The following is a 16,254-nucleotide window of genomic DNA, read 5'->3' on the forward strand; positions in this document are numbered from 1 at the left end:
ATATAATGTCTACTTGGCATTTTTATATAATAGTTAGCCAGCAGATCACATGTGCTTTCTTCACTTCTTCCATTATTTGATCTTTGGCAATCAAATCAATCAACCTTCAAACTCCATGAATGATAATGAAACAACTCGCTCTAAAATTTATGGTCTTCATATGTAACATATTTAAACTCTACTTATACTACTTACTAACTTTAATTTGTTTAATTTTCTGCTTAGGTCAATTACTTTAGCAAAAAAGTAGAGATACACACAAACTGCTCTTTGATTTTCGTGTGTTTCATTAACATAATAACAGTTTGCCTATTAGTTGTCTTTTTGTTGTTGTTGAGAATGGTCTTAGTTATTATGATCATATCTATATTGATGAATGATCCGAATGTTATCACCAGGAAGGGTAAAACAAAAGATCCATATTATTATCAAAAACCCTAATTATTCAATAACATACAAACTAATACTACAAGTGATCTCCACTTCACAAAAATCTTTATATATTAAAACTCGGTGAGGGGTACAGACATGTATATGCTATAAAGAACATTGACAATAACATGCATATGAGTTATGAAATATGTACTGTGCTGTACATTCTACAACATGAGCACATACATATATGATGTCTCTATAATATATATAGATATGCAAATTAATAAAATTTTCCAACAAGCACAGTTCCAAGAGTAAATTCGATTTGACTGCCTCCAAAACATACCTGAAAAAGACCAAAAGAAGGGCTAAGGAATGTCGGAAAATATAGAATCATCCAATAGATGATCAGGCCATGCAGCTGAAGCTGAAGCTGCTGATTCTTGGCCGCTTGAAGAAGTGATATTGCTGTTGACATCTTCAACACCGTACTGGTTTCTAATCAGATCATCTGTCACAACACAAGAAGGCATCAAACTCTGAGTTGAGATGGACGGATCCGAGAGCCAGACCGGGGACACGGGTAGGTTTTCTCTCTGAGTGAAGAATTTGAAGTGGTTGTCATCAGGATTCTGGGGGTAAACAGATGATGGTTCCATGTTGGAGTTTAGGGTTTTAAGGGGTGGTAAGCTGTTGAAGTCCTGAAGATATGAACCGAGGCAACCAAGGTGGTCGAGATTGTTGCTGTTGGTCTCTTTGAAAGAGGCAATAGAGTTAAGGAGACTGAGAGAGTCCAAGTCATTAGGGTTAACGCTATTCATGAAAGATGATGGTTGAAGAAGGTATTGGAACAATTGGATTTTGGCCATCTCGGTTTGGAGTTTCAGTATAGTGTGGTGATCTTGATCAATTGGAAACTGTTGCTGCAGATCAACGTAGCCTCTCAGGTTAGAGGACAGAGACATGAGCTGAGATAAGCCGGTGAAGATATCGGTTCTTGGACGATGAGTCATTGGGTCAATACCCATGTGAATCAGCTTCTTCTTCAAATGAGTGTTCCAGAAATTCTTGATCTCGTTATCTGTTCTACCAGGTAACTGGTTTGCAATCGTTGACCACCTTAAAACATCATCATTCACAAGCAAGAGCGTATAAGATCATTTGGTACACAAAGCCGTTGACTTAAAAAAAAAAATCAGAAGATCATAAATAATTACTTGTTTCCAAGAACTGAGTGAAGGTTCAAGATAGTCTGTTCCTCGTCTGGAGAGAATCTCCCTCGCTTGATGTCTGGTCTCAAGTAGTTCGTCCACCTTAGCCTACAACTCTTCCCACACCTGTTAAGACCTGAAAAGAGAGAATCACATAAGAAGCTTTAATCTCATGATCACGCTTCTAATAAAAGAAAAAGACAAAAAACAGAAAAAGAAGTACCAGCGAGTTTGGGAAGGGCTCTCCAGCTACTATGACCATGCTCTTGGACATAGTTGACAAGTTTCTCATCTTCATCAGGAGTCCAAGGACCTTTCTTGAGACCAGAGTCATCACAGCTAGGAGATCTTCCCATGTTAGATGATCTTCTTTATCTAATCAACAACGGTCTCTCTCTCTTCTTTTCTTCCTTCTGATCTATACTGTTATAATTGTCTCTGTGAGATTTGGTTGCTTGCCTCCTTCCTTCCTTCACAACCACTAACTGCTTCTTATTCCAATTTATATTAAACCTAGCTTCCTTTTCTCTTCATGTCCATTCACCACGTGCACCTTTCCTATTCGCCTACCAAAACAACCATGTCCCTTTCACCTTTCAATTCCAATTTTTCTAATCATTTTTTTTTCTTTTATCCTCTCATATACGCATTCCCTTACCAGTGTGTGAAAAAATCATTCAATGTAAATTCTTCCTCTTGTCTTAAAGCAACATTGGTATCATCTCGGGGACAGCCGTCTCCAATGGACAAACACATACCATTCGATCTTTTATTTGTCCTTAATTGGGAAGCAGTTCATAAGTAGCCATCACTATATATGCCCTAGCACCAAACCCTGCATTTTGTCTAGGTGAATAACAACACATAGTTATATATTGCTTTGGTCTCTCTTGATCAAAATCCAAAACTCTAGTCTAGGTTTTCTGCTCATATAGATTCAACAAAACAAAAACAAGAAAAGACACAGATCAACTAATACTAAAAGCAAGAAGGGTTTCATCATCTTTTTTATGAAATCCATAAAAGATTTTCTCCGAGTAGGTGATGAGGGAGGTGAAGGGCAATAAAGGCAATTTGACAGGAGGGCTAAACTGTTAGGTTGTATTATTTTAAACATTGGAATGACAAATAAAAAGAGAGAGGATTTGAAATAGAAGTCAGCGCCAACAACACATGGCAACAAAAGGGTGGCCAAAGAAGACACATCTCCTCTGGCACGCAAAATTAGGTTTCCTCGCATCATCCATTTCCATGGCATATTAATTAATTCATATAGGTAGCTATATGTTAATTCTATTTTTCTACTTATCCAAGGCTACGATCAACCAATTCCATACCAAATGCAAGCAGTGAACCCTAAGAGCTTGTCTCTGAAAATGAGAATTAATGTTTCAAGAATCAAGAAGATGAAAGTAAAAGATGCAAAGTGGGTTTGATATATGACCGTTTTAATATCTTGTTTGACACATCATGATAAAGTCTTTATATAGCAAAATTTAGGTAATACTTGCAGAGATTGTCAATCCCCAAAATTGCCTTTTCTAGGAAGAAAAGATACCAAATGAAGAAACTTGTAACATCAGGGAAAGTATACTAGTTATAGTTATAGTTACAGTAAATATGATATTAATATGTAACAATTAACAAAGCAAAAGATTGTTTTCACAGCATAAGATTCCAATCAGAACATCAGCACGAAATGTTTTATATAGGATATATAGATTGTAACACCGAATAAAGTTGATTAACAGTGCTAACCATATATAGCAAAGTATATAAATTGTGCAGGAGACCATCAGTACTAGTTATAATGGGTGAGGAACCATTTTTCACCATCCATAATTGTTTCCTAAGGCGCATTCAATGAAAATTCAGACAGCAATAGTAATGGACATTGGACACTTGGACAGACAAATAAGGATATCAAAGTAACAGGGGCAAGTTTTGGTATTATCAGAAGAAAAAACTTACTAATGATGATGGTGACAGGCTTGATGTGACAGGTTTTGACCACTAGGGTGGAGCTGGTTAGGGGAGAGGTGGGTGCAGGAAATGATCTATATCTCCACCATCTTTGAAACCTATAAGACTTTCTACCTCCGCCTTAGTACTGCACCCAATGGCATATCTTGAGCTCTTGTCTTTTTCTTCTGTGTCTTCTATATAATGAAGATCATAGGTTCCGTGCAGAAAATTCAAATCGAACGACTTGATATCAAGAAAACAAAATCTAATTAAGAATTAGAGAAAAATCAAACAAGAAGATGTTTTACCAAATGAGGACATCAAATCTGTCGGTTTCTATAGGATATTTTAGTGCATTCAGTAACTGTAGGTGAAAATGAAATATGATACCCTGATTTGCATTACCATATTGTCATATCAACTCATTTTTACCTTACCTGCAGGTATAAACATATACACATGAGGCTTGACAAACGAACAGTGCCTAGATAACCCAATCCGGATCTTCATGCGTGGTGTATATATATGGTTTCATTCCATGAAGGATCAAGCTTATATCCTAGGGTTTATAGAATGGCTAAAAACGACGAATTTAAAAATGTGTTTAAAAAAACAAGAAAATTGTTACAAAAGTTTAATTAAAACTAGAAAAAGAGAGATTCGAATTGCTTGTTGAATTAGGGTTCCTCGCAGAGTGGACCACAGTCATGAATGGAAGAAGCAGGTAAAGAAAATATTAAAAAAATTAAGGAAAGCACTATAATTAAGTATTAATTATGATATATGTGATGTCACTTAAACCCTTCTTTTCCTCTATTTTTTTCTTCTTTTGAAAACAACTTGGTTGTAAAGTTCAGCTAAAACAACTGAATTGCTTCTTCTCCTAAGTTTCAAACCAACGCGTCTAAAAAGCTCGGACTTTCTATGCTACAAATGTTTAACCCTACACCGTACCTATTGTAATATAATGTGAAAATCATGATTCGAGATGATCTACAAGAACAAACTATAAACCTTATATATCTGCAGTAATATACTGAACTCTTGATACTTACAAAGCGAAATGAAATCAAGATGCTCGTATTTCCCATATCATCAGCATCAGTAAGAGTCCTAGAAGAAATTCCAACTAGTGACGAGAGTGGTGACTGTAAAACCAAGAAGAATAAATATGCCACACACGTGTAACAAACATATATATCACACACGCATGCATACGTATAATCTTCATTATTCCTCTATTTTCAACTGTTCACATGGTAGCAACCCTTATTGGATTAATACAGAGAAATGAGGCCAGGAAATCTATTTGGTAATTTCTTTTTTATCTGTAGTAATCAGATTATAATGGTTGTTACGTATATATAGCAAACGATTAGTTTTATATGATAGTGGTCTAAAAGGCATTAGTCTTTAAAACTCAGGAATATATTATTCAATCCAGAAAGAGGAACAAGATATCACCGTTCAAAACCTTCTTGCTTACTCTTCATTTAGAATAGTAAATTAGCACTTACTTTTCTCAACCGTTACGCCCAACATTGCTGGAACATCTGCTAGAAAAAAGCATCGTCACAAGAAACCTCGAGAACATGACAAATTCAAAAAAAAAAAGAAGGGAAAGAACAAGAATGTCACCATTAATTTATAAAGTCAGTCAAATATTATATGACCTAAATCGTGTGGTTTTAAGCGTTGTTTTTGTTAGCTATCAACCACTAAATGTCATTTTAGGTGGCTGAGCTTCTTTTGTCGTGGACATTAATTGTTTTACAGCTCAAGACAGTGAAAGTCATGGATGCTAACGATGGAAGCATATGTTATCCAAGAGCTCTACAAATATATCACTTTGGATGCAACAATGGCATCTATCATTTAGTAAGATATATATTTACACGATCGAGTAAAGTTTCACTAAATGCAGAAAAGAAGAAAAACTATAGAGGAATGTGTAGCTAATGCAAATGTTCCTAAAAAGATAAGAGAGGCGATCTAGCTTGTACTTACTTACGACTTTCAAAGGTGCATGTAACCAGAAGTTTTTCCAAACGAAAATAAAATGGAAAATACGATGTCATTGTTGATAAATTCCGTCACCTCAGAGAAATATATAATATGAAGTTGAGAAGATTTTGGGTACCAGGAATGTCAAAAGTATTACATTTCTTTTCCATTTTTGTATGTGCATGTCTCCACGACCCTGTATTCATACTATCCGTGTTTCGTCCTGCCATAAAAAAAAATGTACATTTAGGATTGTTGATAATCTAAATAAAGCTCACAGCAATTATTAGAAGTGAATAAAGTGTGGTAAGTTTAAACTAAATTTTGTTAGACCCAATCTAACAAATCCCAAACTGAAATTACCATATAGAAAACCCATGAACTAAGAAGCAAGAAGCAGATAAACAAATAATGAGGCATTATAGAGCAAACCAGCGATTATACTTGGTATCACACCTAAAAGAAAATTCTAAAGACGGTAAATAACTTACCACTCTTCATAATAGTATATACGCATCATCTTTCCTTCGTACATCTGTGGTAAATCGGTAGAATAATTTTTTTTTTAAATGTTTAGAATTGAAAAAAGACTAGTAGTTTTGGCTTTATCAACTCGGTTTTGGTTGAGGTTACCAAGTTAGTGGTGCCTTCTCACTAAAAGCTTTTTATAGGGGTTTTCACTTTCAGAGAGGTCCACCTTCGGCACATACTAATAGAGAAAGACGTTTATTATGGTTAAAGTAATTTATGTAGATCTTTATTAATTTCACAAATCTGCACAAACATCTAGACAACTTGAACATATAAAAGAGCTTTTGAAATTTGAGATTTACGAGGAAAAGGAGACGAAGTTAGTGCAAAGTAAAGTATAAACCAAACAAACGAGATTAGTTACTATAAACCAAACAAACGAAGATTATTCAGTAAATAAATCTTAAACAAGTATAAAAAGTCCAGCTTTCACTTTGACAAATGGGGGACAAGAAAGGCACAGCTGAATAAAGTTAGTTACCTTTACCAGTCATGTGATAAAGGTGGAAAAGGTAGATTTCTGTCATCTTTTTCATGAATAATGTACTTTGAAAATATGACATTCCCAAGGCAGTTTCTTTAAAAGTTTAAAGCACCAATCAAGATAGCTCAAAAACACTGATAAAACCATAAAATTTGGAAAATACTTTACCATACTAAGTTTGTATGTGCTTCGTTAAAGATTGGATTGAATGAAGTATATTAGTTAAAGATTAGACAAGGAAATGGGAAGAAGTATATCTACAAACCTCAGAACCTAAGAGAGTCGCCACACCACTCGCCATATATGTTCTTCGAATTCATCGTTTCCCTCACCAGGAAAGCATCAAGGAGAAGACAAAAAGAAAATCTGAAAGACCCTGTAAGATAACATTGTTGCTTTTAAGAAGGTAGTAGCTAAAGCAAACAGGCTAAAGTGATCTATCTTTTCATGAAAGTGTAAGAGTTTAAAGACAAAAGACTGGGGAAGCTTTTTTGCATGAAAAAGTAAGCCACATGGTCTGACTAAAAAAAGTACGAAGATCTCTGCATGAACATATACGTAAAGAACAGAACAACATACATAATAGAATAATCTTGACAAAAGCATCATCAAAAGCTGTGCGGAACTCTAAAACACATGGTTGGGGTTGGTAAGTCAGGTCTTTAAAATGAGTTCCAATAAAGAACATAAAGCTATCCAGGAGCAAACCTTATAAGCCACCTTTAGATCTGCTCTTTGTCCTAAGCCGTTTGTATTTATTCAAATTTAGTAGCACTTCAACATTACAACTAAACACTGACCTATTCATTTGATGAGCTTCAAAATTGTCCCTATCTTTTTCAGAGGCACAGAAGAACATAAATAAAGAAGTTCATCCAAAATATATAAAATTACACTAAACACGTGATGCTACAGTGTGAGATGCATGATTAGAATCTGCAAGTAAACTGTAGACTGATGGATGTGAACAACACAAGATTGCAGATGCCAACCCCAACTTAAGATAGTTCTTAATTACCAAAAAAAAAAAAAAAAAAGAAGACGATAAAAAAAGTTCTACACAAAAGTCTATAAGTTTGACGATTTCCCCAATATAATATTGTGGGCAGATAGATCTTTCAGCATACCTTTGACTTAACCCTCAGATAGATTATATTAGGTAAATCATCATGGACTAGACCATTGCTATTTTCAACTATATATCTGGTTGTTCTAAAGACAGGATAACAAAAAATCTGGAAAACTCTCTTTGTACATGACCCAGCAAACAATACGTGAATTAACACATATTAACAAGAGGCACTCAACAACAACAAAACATAAGATAATGAAAACTTAGCATCCTGCAGTTCTGCTGGCTATCATAAAGCTAGAGATGAGATACCTGTATTGAACTGGTCTTCGATAGCAAACTCCTCTGGCTTAAAGTACTGAAACATAGTAACAGAGGCTTCTCTCATTGCCAATGTAGTCTTCTTAAATATATGAGTTTCGCTTTACATCGTTTATGGTGTAGAAAGTGTGATAGTTGTATGTGTTGGTCATATAAGTCCCAAATGGCAGACCAATACATTGAATTAAGAAACTCCGAGAATAAAATATCACTGAATTCACTAGAATAGTAGGAGTGGTAGAACAACTCCACTAGGTAAGTCATCTCTACACAAGAGATCGTAGTAGCTTGGAAGAGGAATATTTTGGTTAGCTTGATCAAAACTAAACCATCAGAACAAAAAAATCAGTAAGTAGGTTCAGGTCTCAACCCCATTGTGGAATATAAGAGAAAATCTTCGATAGAAAGTGGATTGGATGAGAACATTGTTTATAGAGTACTCTTATGGTTATTTTATTATCAGTTCGTATTCAACCTTACATATATCAGTCACATTCCCTATAGAGTATATAAGTTGATAAAATGGAAGAAAAAGCTAGCCTATCCTTTCATCATTGCATATATTGTGGACCACCAACAAAATGAACAGATGATCAAGACTTCAAAAGATCAAGTTCATGAAACGTACAACACATACTTGAAGGAGACTTATCTATTATATTGTAAAAGGTTGTCCTCATGTCCGGATTTCCTAAGCTGAGACTATATATTATATATCGAACAGAAGATTCGATCCCTTTCCGTGTCCCAAAGTGGATGATCTGAGTTCGGGGCTCAGGTACGTAAGCTGGAACCGATTTTAGGGTTTTGAGGATGAGTCTTCTCTCCTGGTTGGTGCATGCAGAAACTGATATCTAGGGTTTCTTCGCTCGAGATTATTTTTTTCGTCTATACATTTACTTTTCCCTTGGAGAACCAGAATTACTACACGATATATGAAACGGCGTATTAAACACGCAAAGATAACAAGAGTCCTCTCTTCCATCAGTTTTTGGAACTCTTTAATTTGTCACACTGACTCTGCCAAAAATAACAAAAGAAAAACATAAATCATTTTTTAATTTTTCCACCATATTTGGATTTTTATCAAATTCGCCTCCAAATTTTAATTGATGAAAAACTAAAATGTAGAAAAGCAATTGTAACCTTTGCAATCAGATAGTTGTAGCCAAACAATCAAACATGCATATGAAAAAGAAAGTTATTTTTGGTCAACAAGGGAAATTACACATAGAATAGAATTAAGAACGGAGTTTTGTAACCCTTCCAACCATATAATTAAGCTTATTTATAATAAATTCGAATTTTGATTTTATTTTATTTTCTTAATCAAGATATAAAAAAATTGACTTTACATATATCGTAGGGTCATTAACTTCGTTTAGACCGTTTAACTCAATCGAACTGTGTGGTTAAGTAAAGGTCCCAAGTTCGATTGAGCACTCTTTGTAATTTGTTTAAATATTTAAAGGGGGTATTGAACTTGTATTTTAAAGGATTTGGTAGGATTTGAATATTTTAGGATTTTACAAGATTTGATTAAGCTTTTAGATGATTCTTGGTTATTTGTTAGAATTTTTACATATTTTTTAAAAGATACTTGTGATTTGAAGGGATTTTATTATTAGATTTTGGGAGATTTTAGGATACTTTATAAAAAAAAAAAAAAAAAGTAAATGATGGAGGTGTTGTCCTTTATAGGCATTGCTCTAGTAGCAGACCGTTTGCTATCTTCTCTGCAACATTCTCTGTGATTCTGTCCCTCTCTCTTTCTATTTCATCTGTTCCATTTGTTTTGTATTTGGGTTAGGCAAAGCTGGAGGAGAAACAGTTGCGGAGATGTTAAAGTAGATAGAGAAAGACGAGATTTCTTGGTTAAAAGCTTAGGTGATGTCGAAGGTGTTAAGATCTTTGAACCTCACGTACTTCTCCTTCTATGTTCGAAGCTATTACTACCTCATTTATTCATTTTTTTTATTGGCATTGTTTACTTGCAGGGAGCTTTTTATATCTCTTTATTGACTTCAATGCTTACTATGGATCAGAAGCTGAAGGTTTTGGTTTGATCAGTGACTCGTCGTCTCTTGCATTATACTTTCTTGACAAGTTTCAGGTAAGCTCCTTATCCTCAAGAAGTACAAAACATATCTTGAACTTTGGTCTTAAGAAAGATTTTGATTTGATATGTTTTGTTTTGTTTTAACATGTTCGTTTTTTGTGCTCTCTGTTTGTTTTCAAAGGTTGCAATGGTTCATGGTGGAGATGATAGTTGCATTCAAATATCCTATTCCACATCTCTCGACGTTCTACAAGCCGCTGTTGAGAAGATCACAAAAACCCTTAAACCACTCTATGCCACTATTTCTGTGTAAAGGTTCAGACACAAAACTGTGTTTTTTCGATTGTTTATGTTGAAACGGAACGACCCTGTTGTAAACTGTATACACATTTTGTCTTCAACCTAATAAAAAAAAAGTCTCTTTGTATACACTTTGTTTATACATAAACATTAAGTCATACCAACAAATGTATCGATGATTCAAAAAAATTGTTTACCTGAAGTACAAGCTGCACAACTTTCTTCGGATTTACCACATCCCATAACCCATCACAACAAAATTTAATGTTAAATCCATCACTACATATATTATTTTTAACGAGAGAGGAGGCAATCAAATTTGCCGGTGGTGGGATTGGAGCGGAGGAGTGGGGAAGAGCTAGAAGACGTGACAAGATGAGACTGTTTCTGTTTCAATTTTGATTTCCCAAGAAATACAGTTTTCTTCTTTTTATGAAATCATGTAAAATTCTACCTCAAAGGGTATGATTTTGAGGGAGAGTATTTTCAACTAAAAACAAATCAAAATCTCTTAGAATCATTCAAAGTAGTAGTTTTTAAAAAAGTTATAATATTTTGAATAACAGTAGATTTCAAATAAGTTTTATAAATCATTGATTGAATAACAAGGAATTGTAAATTATTTCAAATGATTTTACATAAATCTAAGTTGAATAACAAAGGATTTTAATTTTTTTTTAAAAATCATCAATTGAATAACAAGTGATATTAAGAATAATATAAAATGTTCAAAGTTCAGTACCCCTCTATATATATAGTAGTTATATTAAATACACAACTGTCCATAATTGGTTTCAGTGGACCATGGACTTTCTTTCCTATTACATACAGTATGGAACTCCAGATGATCGCTGATATTTCACGTACCGCTTAATTACGATTGAACCGGTTTAAACCGAACAATTCATAGATTTATACCGGTTTAGAGTATGGAACTCCAGATGATCGCTGAATTTTCGCGTACCAATTATTTACGATTGAACCGGTTTTAAACCGAAGAAATCATAGATTTACGCCGGTTTAGATTAACCGATACCGAAACGCTAGGAACAGTTGAATAAAAGAAGAAACCTACGGGGGAGAGAACGGTGAGGATGCTATTTTGAGGTTGTTAATTTTTTAAGAATATATTTTGTACTTTTTTAAAATAAGAACTTGCAAAAGATTAATAAAAATTTTGTTCCTCCAATGGTGAAGCTTTTATTGGGGCTCTTAATTTTGAAAAAAAATATTTTTCAAAAATATTATTTATGAAATGAAAATATTTTTCAAAAATATTAACAAACAGAGGCTGCATATAGAAGTCACCATTAGTTTAAGGATCTGAAAACCGATTCAAATAAAGAACACCAGAGACTGGAGAGACAGAGAGAAAAGTACCACAAACATATATAATCATCAAATTCCTAAACTGGAGCCGGGGGTGCAGCTTGCTGTAAAGCTTCCTTCTGCCATCAGTTCAAGTTCCACTATGTATCTTGAATCCACAAGCCTTAATAAGATTTTAAAAAAACTATGTTTAGTGCTTGATTAAAAGCAGAATTCAAATTAAAAAGATAATAAGTTTGAGACTGAATCAGTCTTCCCTAACCTTCTGTTGCCACACAAACGAGTTGCCTTCAGACTCTTTCAACTTATTCTCATAATCCTTGGACTTCTGTTGCCACACAAGGGACTTGCCTTGAGAATCTTTCAACTGATTCTCAAGATCCTTAAACTGCAGGCATCGTTTTAAAAATTTTGGTAACTACTCTCAGCAAAACATTATGAAATTAATGAAACATTCAATGTCGAGCTCAGGAAACCTTACATTTCAAGAAATTTGCAGAGACCATACCAAGTGCTTTTCATCTTCTGCATCTCACCGGTGTCAACTCAACCAGCAAAGTTGAGTGAACTCAAAGTCGCCGTTAAAAAGTGAAGGTGATGAGACAAATCTCCTACTCTCAAACAATGGACAAGACCGATGGAAACAAACATCATATGCCCAAACTCATCTTCAATCATTGCTAATTTCATTAATCCTAAGTTTAGTCATTGCCTATGAACACATAAGTAAATTAGGATTTCGAAGAACCCTAATTTTCAAGATCAAAGAACCCTAATCTCTAAACAACCTTAACTAAACACTAAATCATACAAACAGAAATAGAAACGTACCATGACAAAGACAATTGTATAATACAATCTCCGAATGGATTCATGCAAAGCTTCGATTTGGTGAAGGAGACTCACCGTTTTCCATGAATTGACTGGCCGATTAGCTGCACCACAGTCGACGTTGACACTCGGCCACGGTGGAGATGATAATAAAACATCCGACCATTCTATCTCCTCCGATTGTCGTTCTGGCGGTCGATATCATCGTTCGCCTTGCACAGATATTATCGGAGAAGAAGAAGAAGAAGAAGAAGAAGAAAAATGAATCGAAATAATTTTTTTTTTTTAAGTATTAAAACATCAACAAACTAGACGCTGACACGTCTTAATAAGAGGCATCTCTTATTATTTGATCCGAAATTAGAACTGCCTCTTATTCTTTTCTGTGTGTTTTGATTTATTTTTGGGCCAAATTAAACATAAGAGGCCTGCTAAATCCCCCGTTGGAGAAGCTCTTAATAACAAGGTTATATATGATTCTCGAAGGACGAAGGACGAAGGAGGGAGGACGAAGTAACGAGTGCTTCTCGTGCGGCTGCAGGGATCATCTGAGACAATCGAAGGAGCAGTCCCGTGAACGAAGATGGCGGGAGCAGCTTTCGGGCAATTAAACCTCGAAGAACATCCTCCGATCTGGGGATCTCGAAGCGTTGATTGCTTTGACAAGCTCGAACAAATTGGTGAAGGCACTTACGGGTATCTGCTCCTCAATTTCATTCCTTTTTCCTTTTTTTTTTTCAATTCAATTTCACTCTTTTGGGTATTCAAAAGGCTTTGATTTTTTTTTTTTTTTTTTTACTTAGGGATTGACAAAATTGAAAAGCGACTTTTGATTGTATGATGATGAATGATGATGATTAGGCTTTTTTACAATGCATAGTGCTGTTTGATTTTAGGATGTTTGATTGTTGTTGTTTGCTTTTGCAGTCAAGTTTACATGGCTAAAGAGATCAAAACTGGTGAAATTGTGGCTCTCAAAAAGATCCGTATGGATAATGAAAGAGAAGGGGTATATGCTTTTTATTCTCTTTATATTGGTTTTAAGTTTTTATGATGATGCTCACTATGTTTAGAAAGAGATGCAAAGTTATTTAATTGTAACCCCATTGTTCACAATTGGTATGATGCAGTTTCCTATAACAGCTATCAGGGAGATTAAAATTCTCAAGAAGCTTCACCATGAAAATGTCGTTCAGCTGAAAGAGATTGTGACTTCACCAGGTTTGTTTTTAAGGGAACACACATGTCACACTGGAAGTATTAGTTTATCAATATCTTATTAAAAAGGTCTGATAATTTTGTAATTTGGTCTGTATTTTTCATAGGTCGGGACAGGGATGACCAAGGAAAGCCAGGTTAGTGAATAATGTGATTTCAGTTTCTGTCTTGTTTTCTGCATAACGTAGGATTTGTTCTCACCTTAAGGTTGTGCCTACGTGAAATTATAGATAATAACAAATACAAGGGTGGCATATACATGGTTTTTGAGTACATGGATCATGATTTGACTGGACTCGCTGACCGTCCTGGACTGAGATTTACTGTTCCTCAAATCAAGGTATTGCACAGCTAGATAGCTTCTTATTTCTATATAAGCCTTTGCATGCTACGGTTCATCTTTATTCTAACACTCATTCCATGTAAAAGTGTTACATGAAGCAATTGCTCACCGGGCTTCACTATTGTCATGTGAATCAAGTTCTTCACCGTGATATTAAAGGTGTGATTCTCCCAAATACATTGTTGATATTTTGTTTTCACTTTTAGTCTGTTACTTGCCTATTAACCTAGATTTTGGTCCAGGCTCAAATCTCCTTATTGACAATGAGGGAAATCTAAAGCTGGCAGATTTTGGGCTCGCACGGTCGTTTTCTCATGATCATACTGGAAATCTTACAAATCGTGTCATCACACTGTGGTATAGGTAAGCCTACAAACCGTCATTTAAAGTTTACATGATTGATACAGAGATAGTCTTGATATCTTGGCATTATGGTCTTTGCTAATGTATCGGTTATTGCTACTTTGCTGACTTACACGTACTGAGGCAGGCCCCCTGAATTACTACTTGGGGCTACAAAATATGGCCCAGCAATTGACATGTGGTCGGTTGGTTGCATATTTGCTGAACTTTTGCATGCAAAACCAATCTTGAATGGGAAAAATGAGGTCAGGGTTTTATCTTTTTGCTGAAAGCTCACTTCTTTTGAACATTTCAGATGTTACTGCAGTGTGCTTTCATGCCACTAATAGTATAAGAATCTATATGGTCTCCTGGTTTAATTGTGATATCGTTGGACTGGACACCTAAGGGGTTCATTAGAATTAGATAGATCATCGCTTTTATTCTGTAACCACAGAGGCTGAGTTCGATTCTCTGCCTATATTATGTGTACATAAAATTCCTCCCAATAGCTTATTGTGAATGGTTATGCTTACATGTTATTGCTAATCCCAAAAAAAATATGTTCTGTATCCTACATTGTTTCAGCATGAACAATTGAACAAGATATTTGAGCTTTGTGGATCACCCGATGAAAACATTTGGCCTGGGGTTTCCAAGATGCCTTGGTACAACAATTTCAAGCCGGCACGTCCCTTGAAGAGACGTGTAAGAGAGTTTTTCAGACAGTAAGTAATGTAAACCAATATATAGCTTCACTTTTACACATGTACTCTGATTAGAAGATTTCATTTGGCTTTTCATCTCTTCTGCACAGCTTTGATCGGCATGCTCTTGAATTACTTGAGAAAATGTTGGTGCTTGACCCATCACAGGTATCAGAGACCATTATCTTTATTTGCAGCGAACTATCTTCTGAAAATATATGCAAACTGTTGCATAAACAAACTGCCTTATAACCGATATGAAATGCCTTATAAGGCAGGACACTTACGTTTTTTTTCTTTTTTTGCTTTCCCTGGTGTAGAGAATATCGGCAAAGGATGCTCTTGATGCTGAGTACTTTTGGACTGATCCGCTGCCATGTGACCCAAAGAGGTTCTTACATTTTCTGATTTTCTCTTACAAATTCATGAAACTCATTCGCTTACTAGACAGATGATTATGAGGAAAATTCTTTGGACTAAAACAATGTTTCATATTAACAGTCTGCCCACATATGAATCATCACATGAGTTCCAGACAAAGAAAAAGAGGCAGCAGCAGCGCCAACACGAAGAAGCAGCAAAAAGACAAAAGCTGCAACATCCACAGCAGCAGCACACTCGTTTGCCTCCAGTACAACACGGTGGCCAGTCTCATGCTGCTCCACATTGGCCTGCCGGTCCAAACCATCCCACTAACAACGCGCCGCCACAAGTGCCTCCTGGACCCAGCCACCCCTTCTACGGGAAACAGCGTGGTCCACCTGGTCCAAACCGATACCCTCCTAGTGGAAACCAGAGCGGGGTTTATAATCACAACCAAGGAGGTTACAGCAGCGGATCATATCCTCCACAAGGACGGGGAGCTCCTTATGTGGCGGGTCCTAGAGGGCCAAGTGGTGGCGCATACGGGGTTGGACCACCTAACTACACACAAGGTGGTCAGTATGGTGGCTCTGGTAGCTCTGGAAGAGGTCAAAACCAAATTGGTGGTAGTAGAAACCAGCAATATGGATGGCAACAGTAAAAAGATCTAATGATCTGTTGCCCTGTCGGGCTGATGTCTTACACTGAATTGATACTAGTAATAACAGATTAATATGAGAAATTGAATCTTTCTTTCACACTTTTTTTATTGTCTTCTTTCATTAGCCACACATTATCT

The 16,254-nt window shown here is 35.6% G+C and overlaps 2 protein-coding genes and 2 long non-coding RNA genes across 13 annotated transcripts; 2 read left to right on the forward strand and 2 right to left on the reverse strand.

Annotated features, from left to right (window-relative positions):
* Window positions 1-483: 483 nt before the first annotated feature.
* LOC104708071 (transcription factor MYB92) lies at window positions 484-8,084 on the reverse strand. 7 transcript variants are annotated; one of them, XM_087462746.1, is made up of 11 exons: window positions 7,955-8,084; window positions 6,836-6,946; window positions 6,047-6,090; window positions 5,713-5,778; window positions 4,607-5,104; window positions 3,860-3,988; window positions 3,558-3,745; window positions 2,245-2,432; window positions 1,810-2,152; window positions 1,593-1,722; window positions 484-1,494 (listed from the first exon to the last, which is right to left on the reverse strand). In XM_087462746.1, exons 9-11 carry the CDS (start codon window positions 1,940-1,942, stop codon window positions 744-746), a joined length of 1,014 nt encoding a protein of 337 aa, XP_087318872.1. In that variant the 5' UTR covers window positions 1,943-2,152; window positions 2,245-2,432; window positions 3,558-3,745; window positions 3,860-3,988; window positions 4,607-5,104; window positions 5,713-5,778; window positions 6,047-6,090; window positions 6,836-6,946; window positions 7,955-8,084; the 3' UTR covers window positions 484-743. The 7 variants fall into 7 exon arrangements, with proteins under 7 accessions (XP_087318872.1, XP_087318870.1, XP_087318871.1 ...); XM_087462744.1 differs by lacking the exon at window positions 3,860-3,988 and adding an exon at window positions 6,189-6,264 and having other exon boundaries at window positions 3,558-3,794; window positions 3,989-5,104; window positions 7,955-8,075; XM_087462745.1 differs by lacking the exon at window positions 3,860-3,988 and having other exon boundaries at window positions 3,558-3,794; window positions 3,989-5,104.
* Window positions 8,085-9,712: 1,628 nt separating this feature from the next.
* Window positions 9,713-10,431, forward strand: LOC147940474 (uncharacterized). The gene is made up of 3 exons (XR_015563734.1): window positions 9,713-9,862; window positions 9,961-10,076; window positions 10,204-10,431. It is a non-coding gene; the product is annotated as an uncharacterized LOC147940474 (long non-coding RNA).
* Window positions 10,432-11,538: 1,107 nt separating this feature from the next.
* Window positions 11,539-12,857, reverse strand: LOC104708073 (uncharacterized). 4 transcript variants are annotated; one of them, XR_015564330.1, is made up of 4 exons: window positions 12,558-12,857; window positions 12,133-12,262; window positions 11,914-12,039; window positions 11,539-11,814 (listed from the first exon to the last, which is right to left on the reverse strand). It is a non-coding gene; the product is annotated as an uncharacterized LOC104708073 (long non-coding RNA). The 4 variants fall into 4 exon arrangements; XR_015564328.1 differs by having other exon boundaries at window positions 12,483-12,857; XR_015564329.1 differs by having other exon boundaries at window positions 12,133-12,363; window positions 12,558-12,781.
* Window positions 12,845-16,217, forward strand: LOC104708074 (cyclin-dependent kinase C-1). The gene is made up of 12 exons (XM_010424561.3): window positions 12,845-13,178; window positions 13,410-13,491; window positions 13,613-13,703; window positions 13,808-13,837; window positions 13,931-14,040; window positions 14,130-14,202; window positions 14,286-14,406; window positions 14,534-14,651; window positions 14,974-15,113; window positions 15,203-15,260; window positions 15,413-15,483; window positions 15,594-16,217. Exons 1-12 carry the CDS (start codon window positions 13,066-13,068, stop codon window positions 16,114-16,116), a joined length of 1,530 nt encoding a protein of 509 aa, XP_010422863.1. The 5' UTR covers window positions 12,845-13,065; the 3' UTR covers window positions 16,117-16,217.
* The last annotated feature ends 37 nt before the right edge of the window (window positions 16,218-16,254 follow it).

Source organism: Camelina sativa, chromosome 8, assembly GCF_030686135.1.
Source record: "Camelina sativa cultivar CO46 ecotype springtype chromosome 8, ASM3068613v1".
In the NCBI taxonomy this organism is placed as follows: domain Eukaryota; kingdom Viridiplantae; phylum Streptophyta; class Magnoliopsida; order Brassicales; family Brassicaceae; genus Camelina; species Camelina sativa.

Bases quoted from the DNA above. Each gene is read 5' to 3' on its own strand.
- LOC104708071 (XM_087462743.1), bottom strand. From the start codon at position 1,942: ATGGGAAGATCTCCTAGCTGTGATGACTCTGGTCTCAAGAAAGGTCCT. The intron at 1,723-1,809 runs GTACTTCTTTTT...CTCTCTTTTCAG, and splicing joins AGCCCTTCCCAAACTCGCTG to GTCTTAACAGGTGTGGGAAG. The intron at 1,495-1,592 runs GTAATTATTTAT...TGATGTTTTAAG, and splicing joins CACTCAGTTCTTGGAAACAA to GTGGTCAACGATTGCAAACC.
- LOC104708074 (XM_010424561.3), top strand. From the start codon at position 13,066: ATGGCGGGAGCAGCTTTCGGGCAATTAAACCTCGAAGAACATCCTCCG. The intron at 15,114-15,202 runs GTAAGTAATGTA...TCTTCTGCACAG, and splicing joins GTAAGAGAGTTTTTCAGACA to CTTTGATCGGCATGCTCTTG. The intron at 15,261-15,412 runs GTATCAGAGACC...TCCCTGGTGTAG, and splicing joins TGGTGCTTGACCCATCACAG to AGAATATCGGCAAAGGATGC.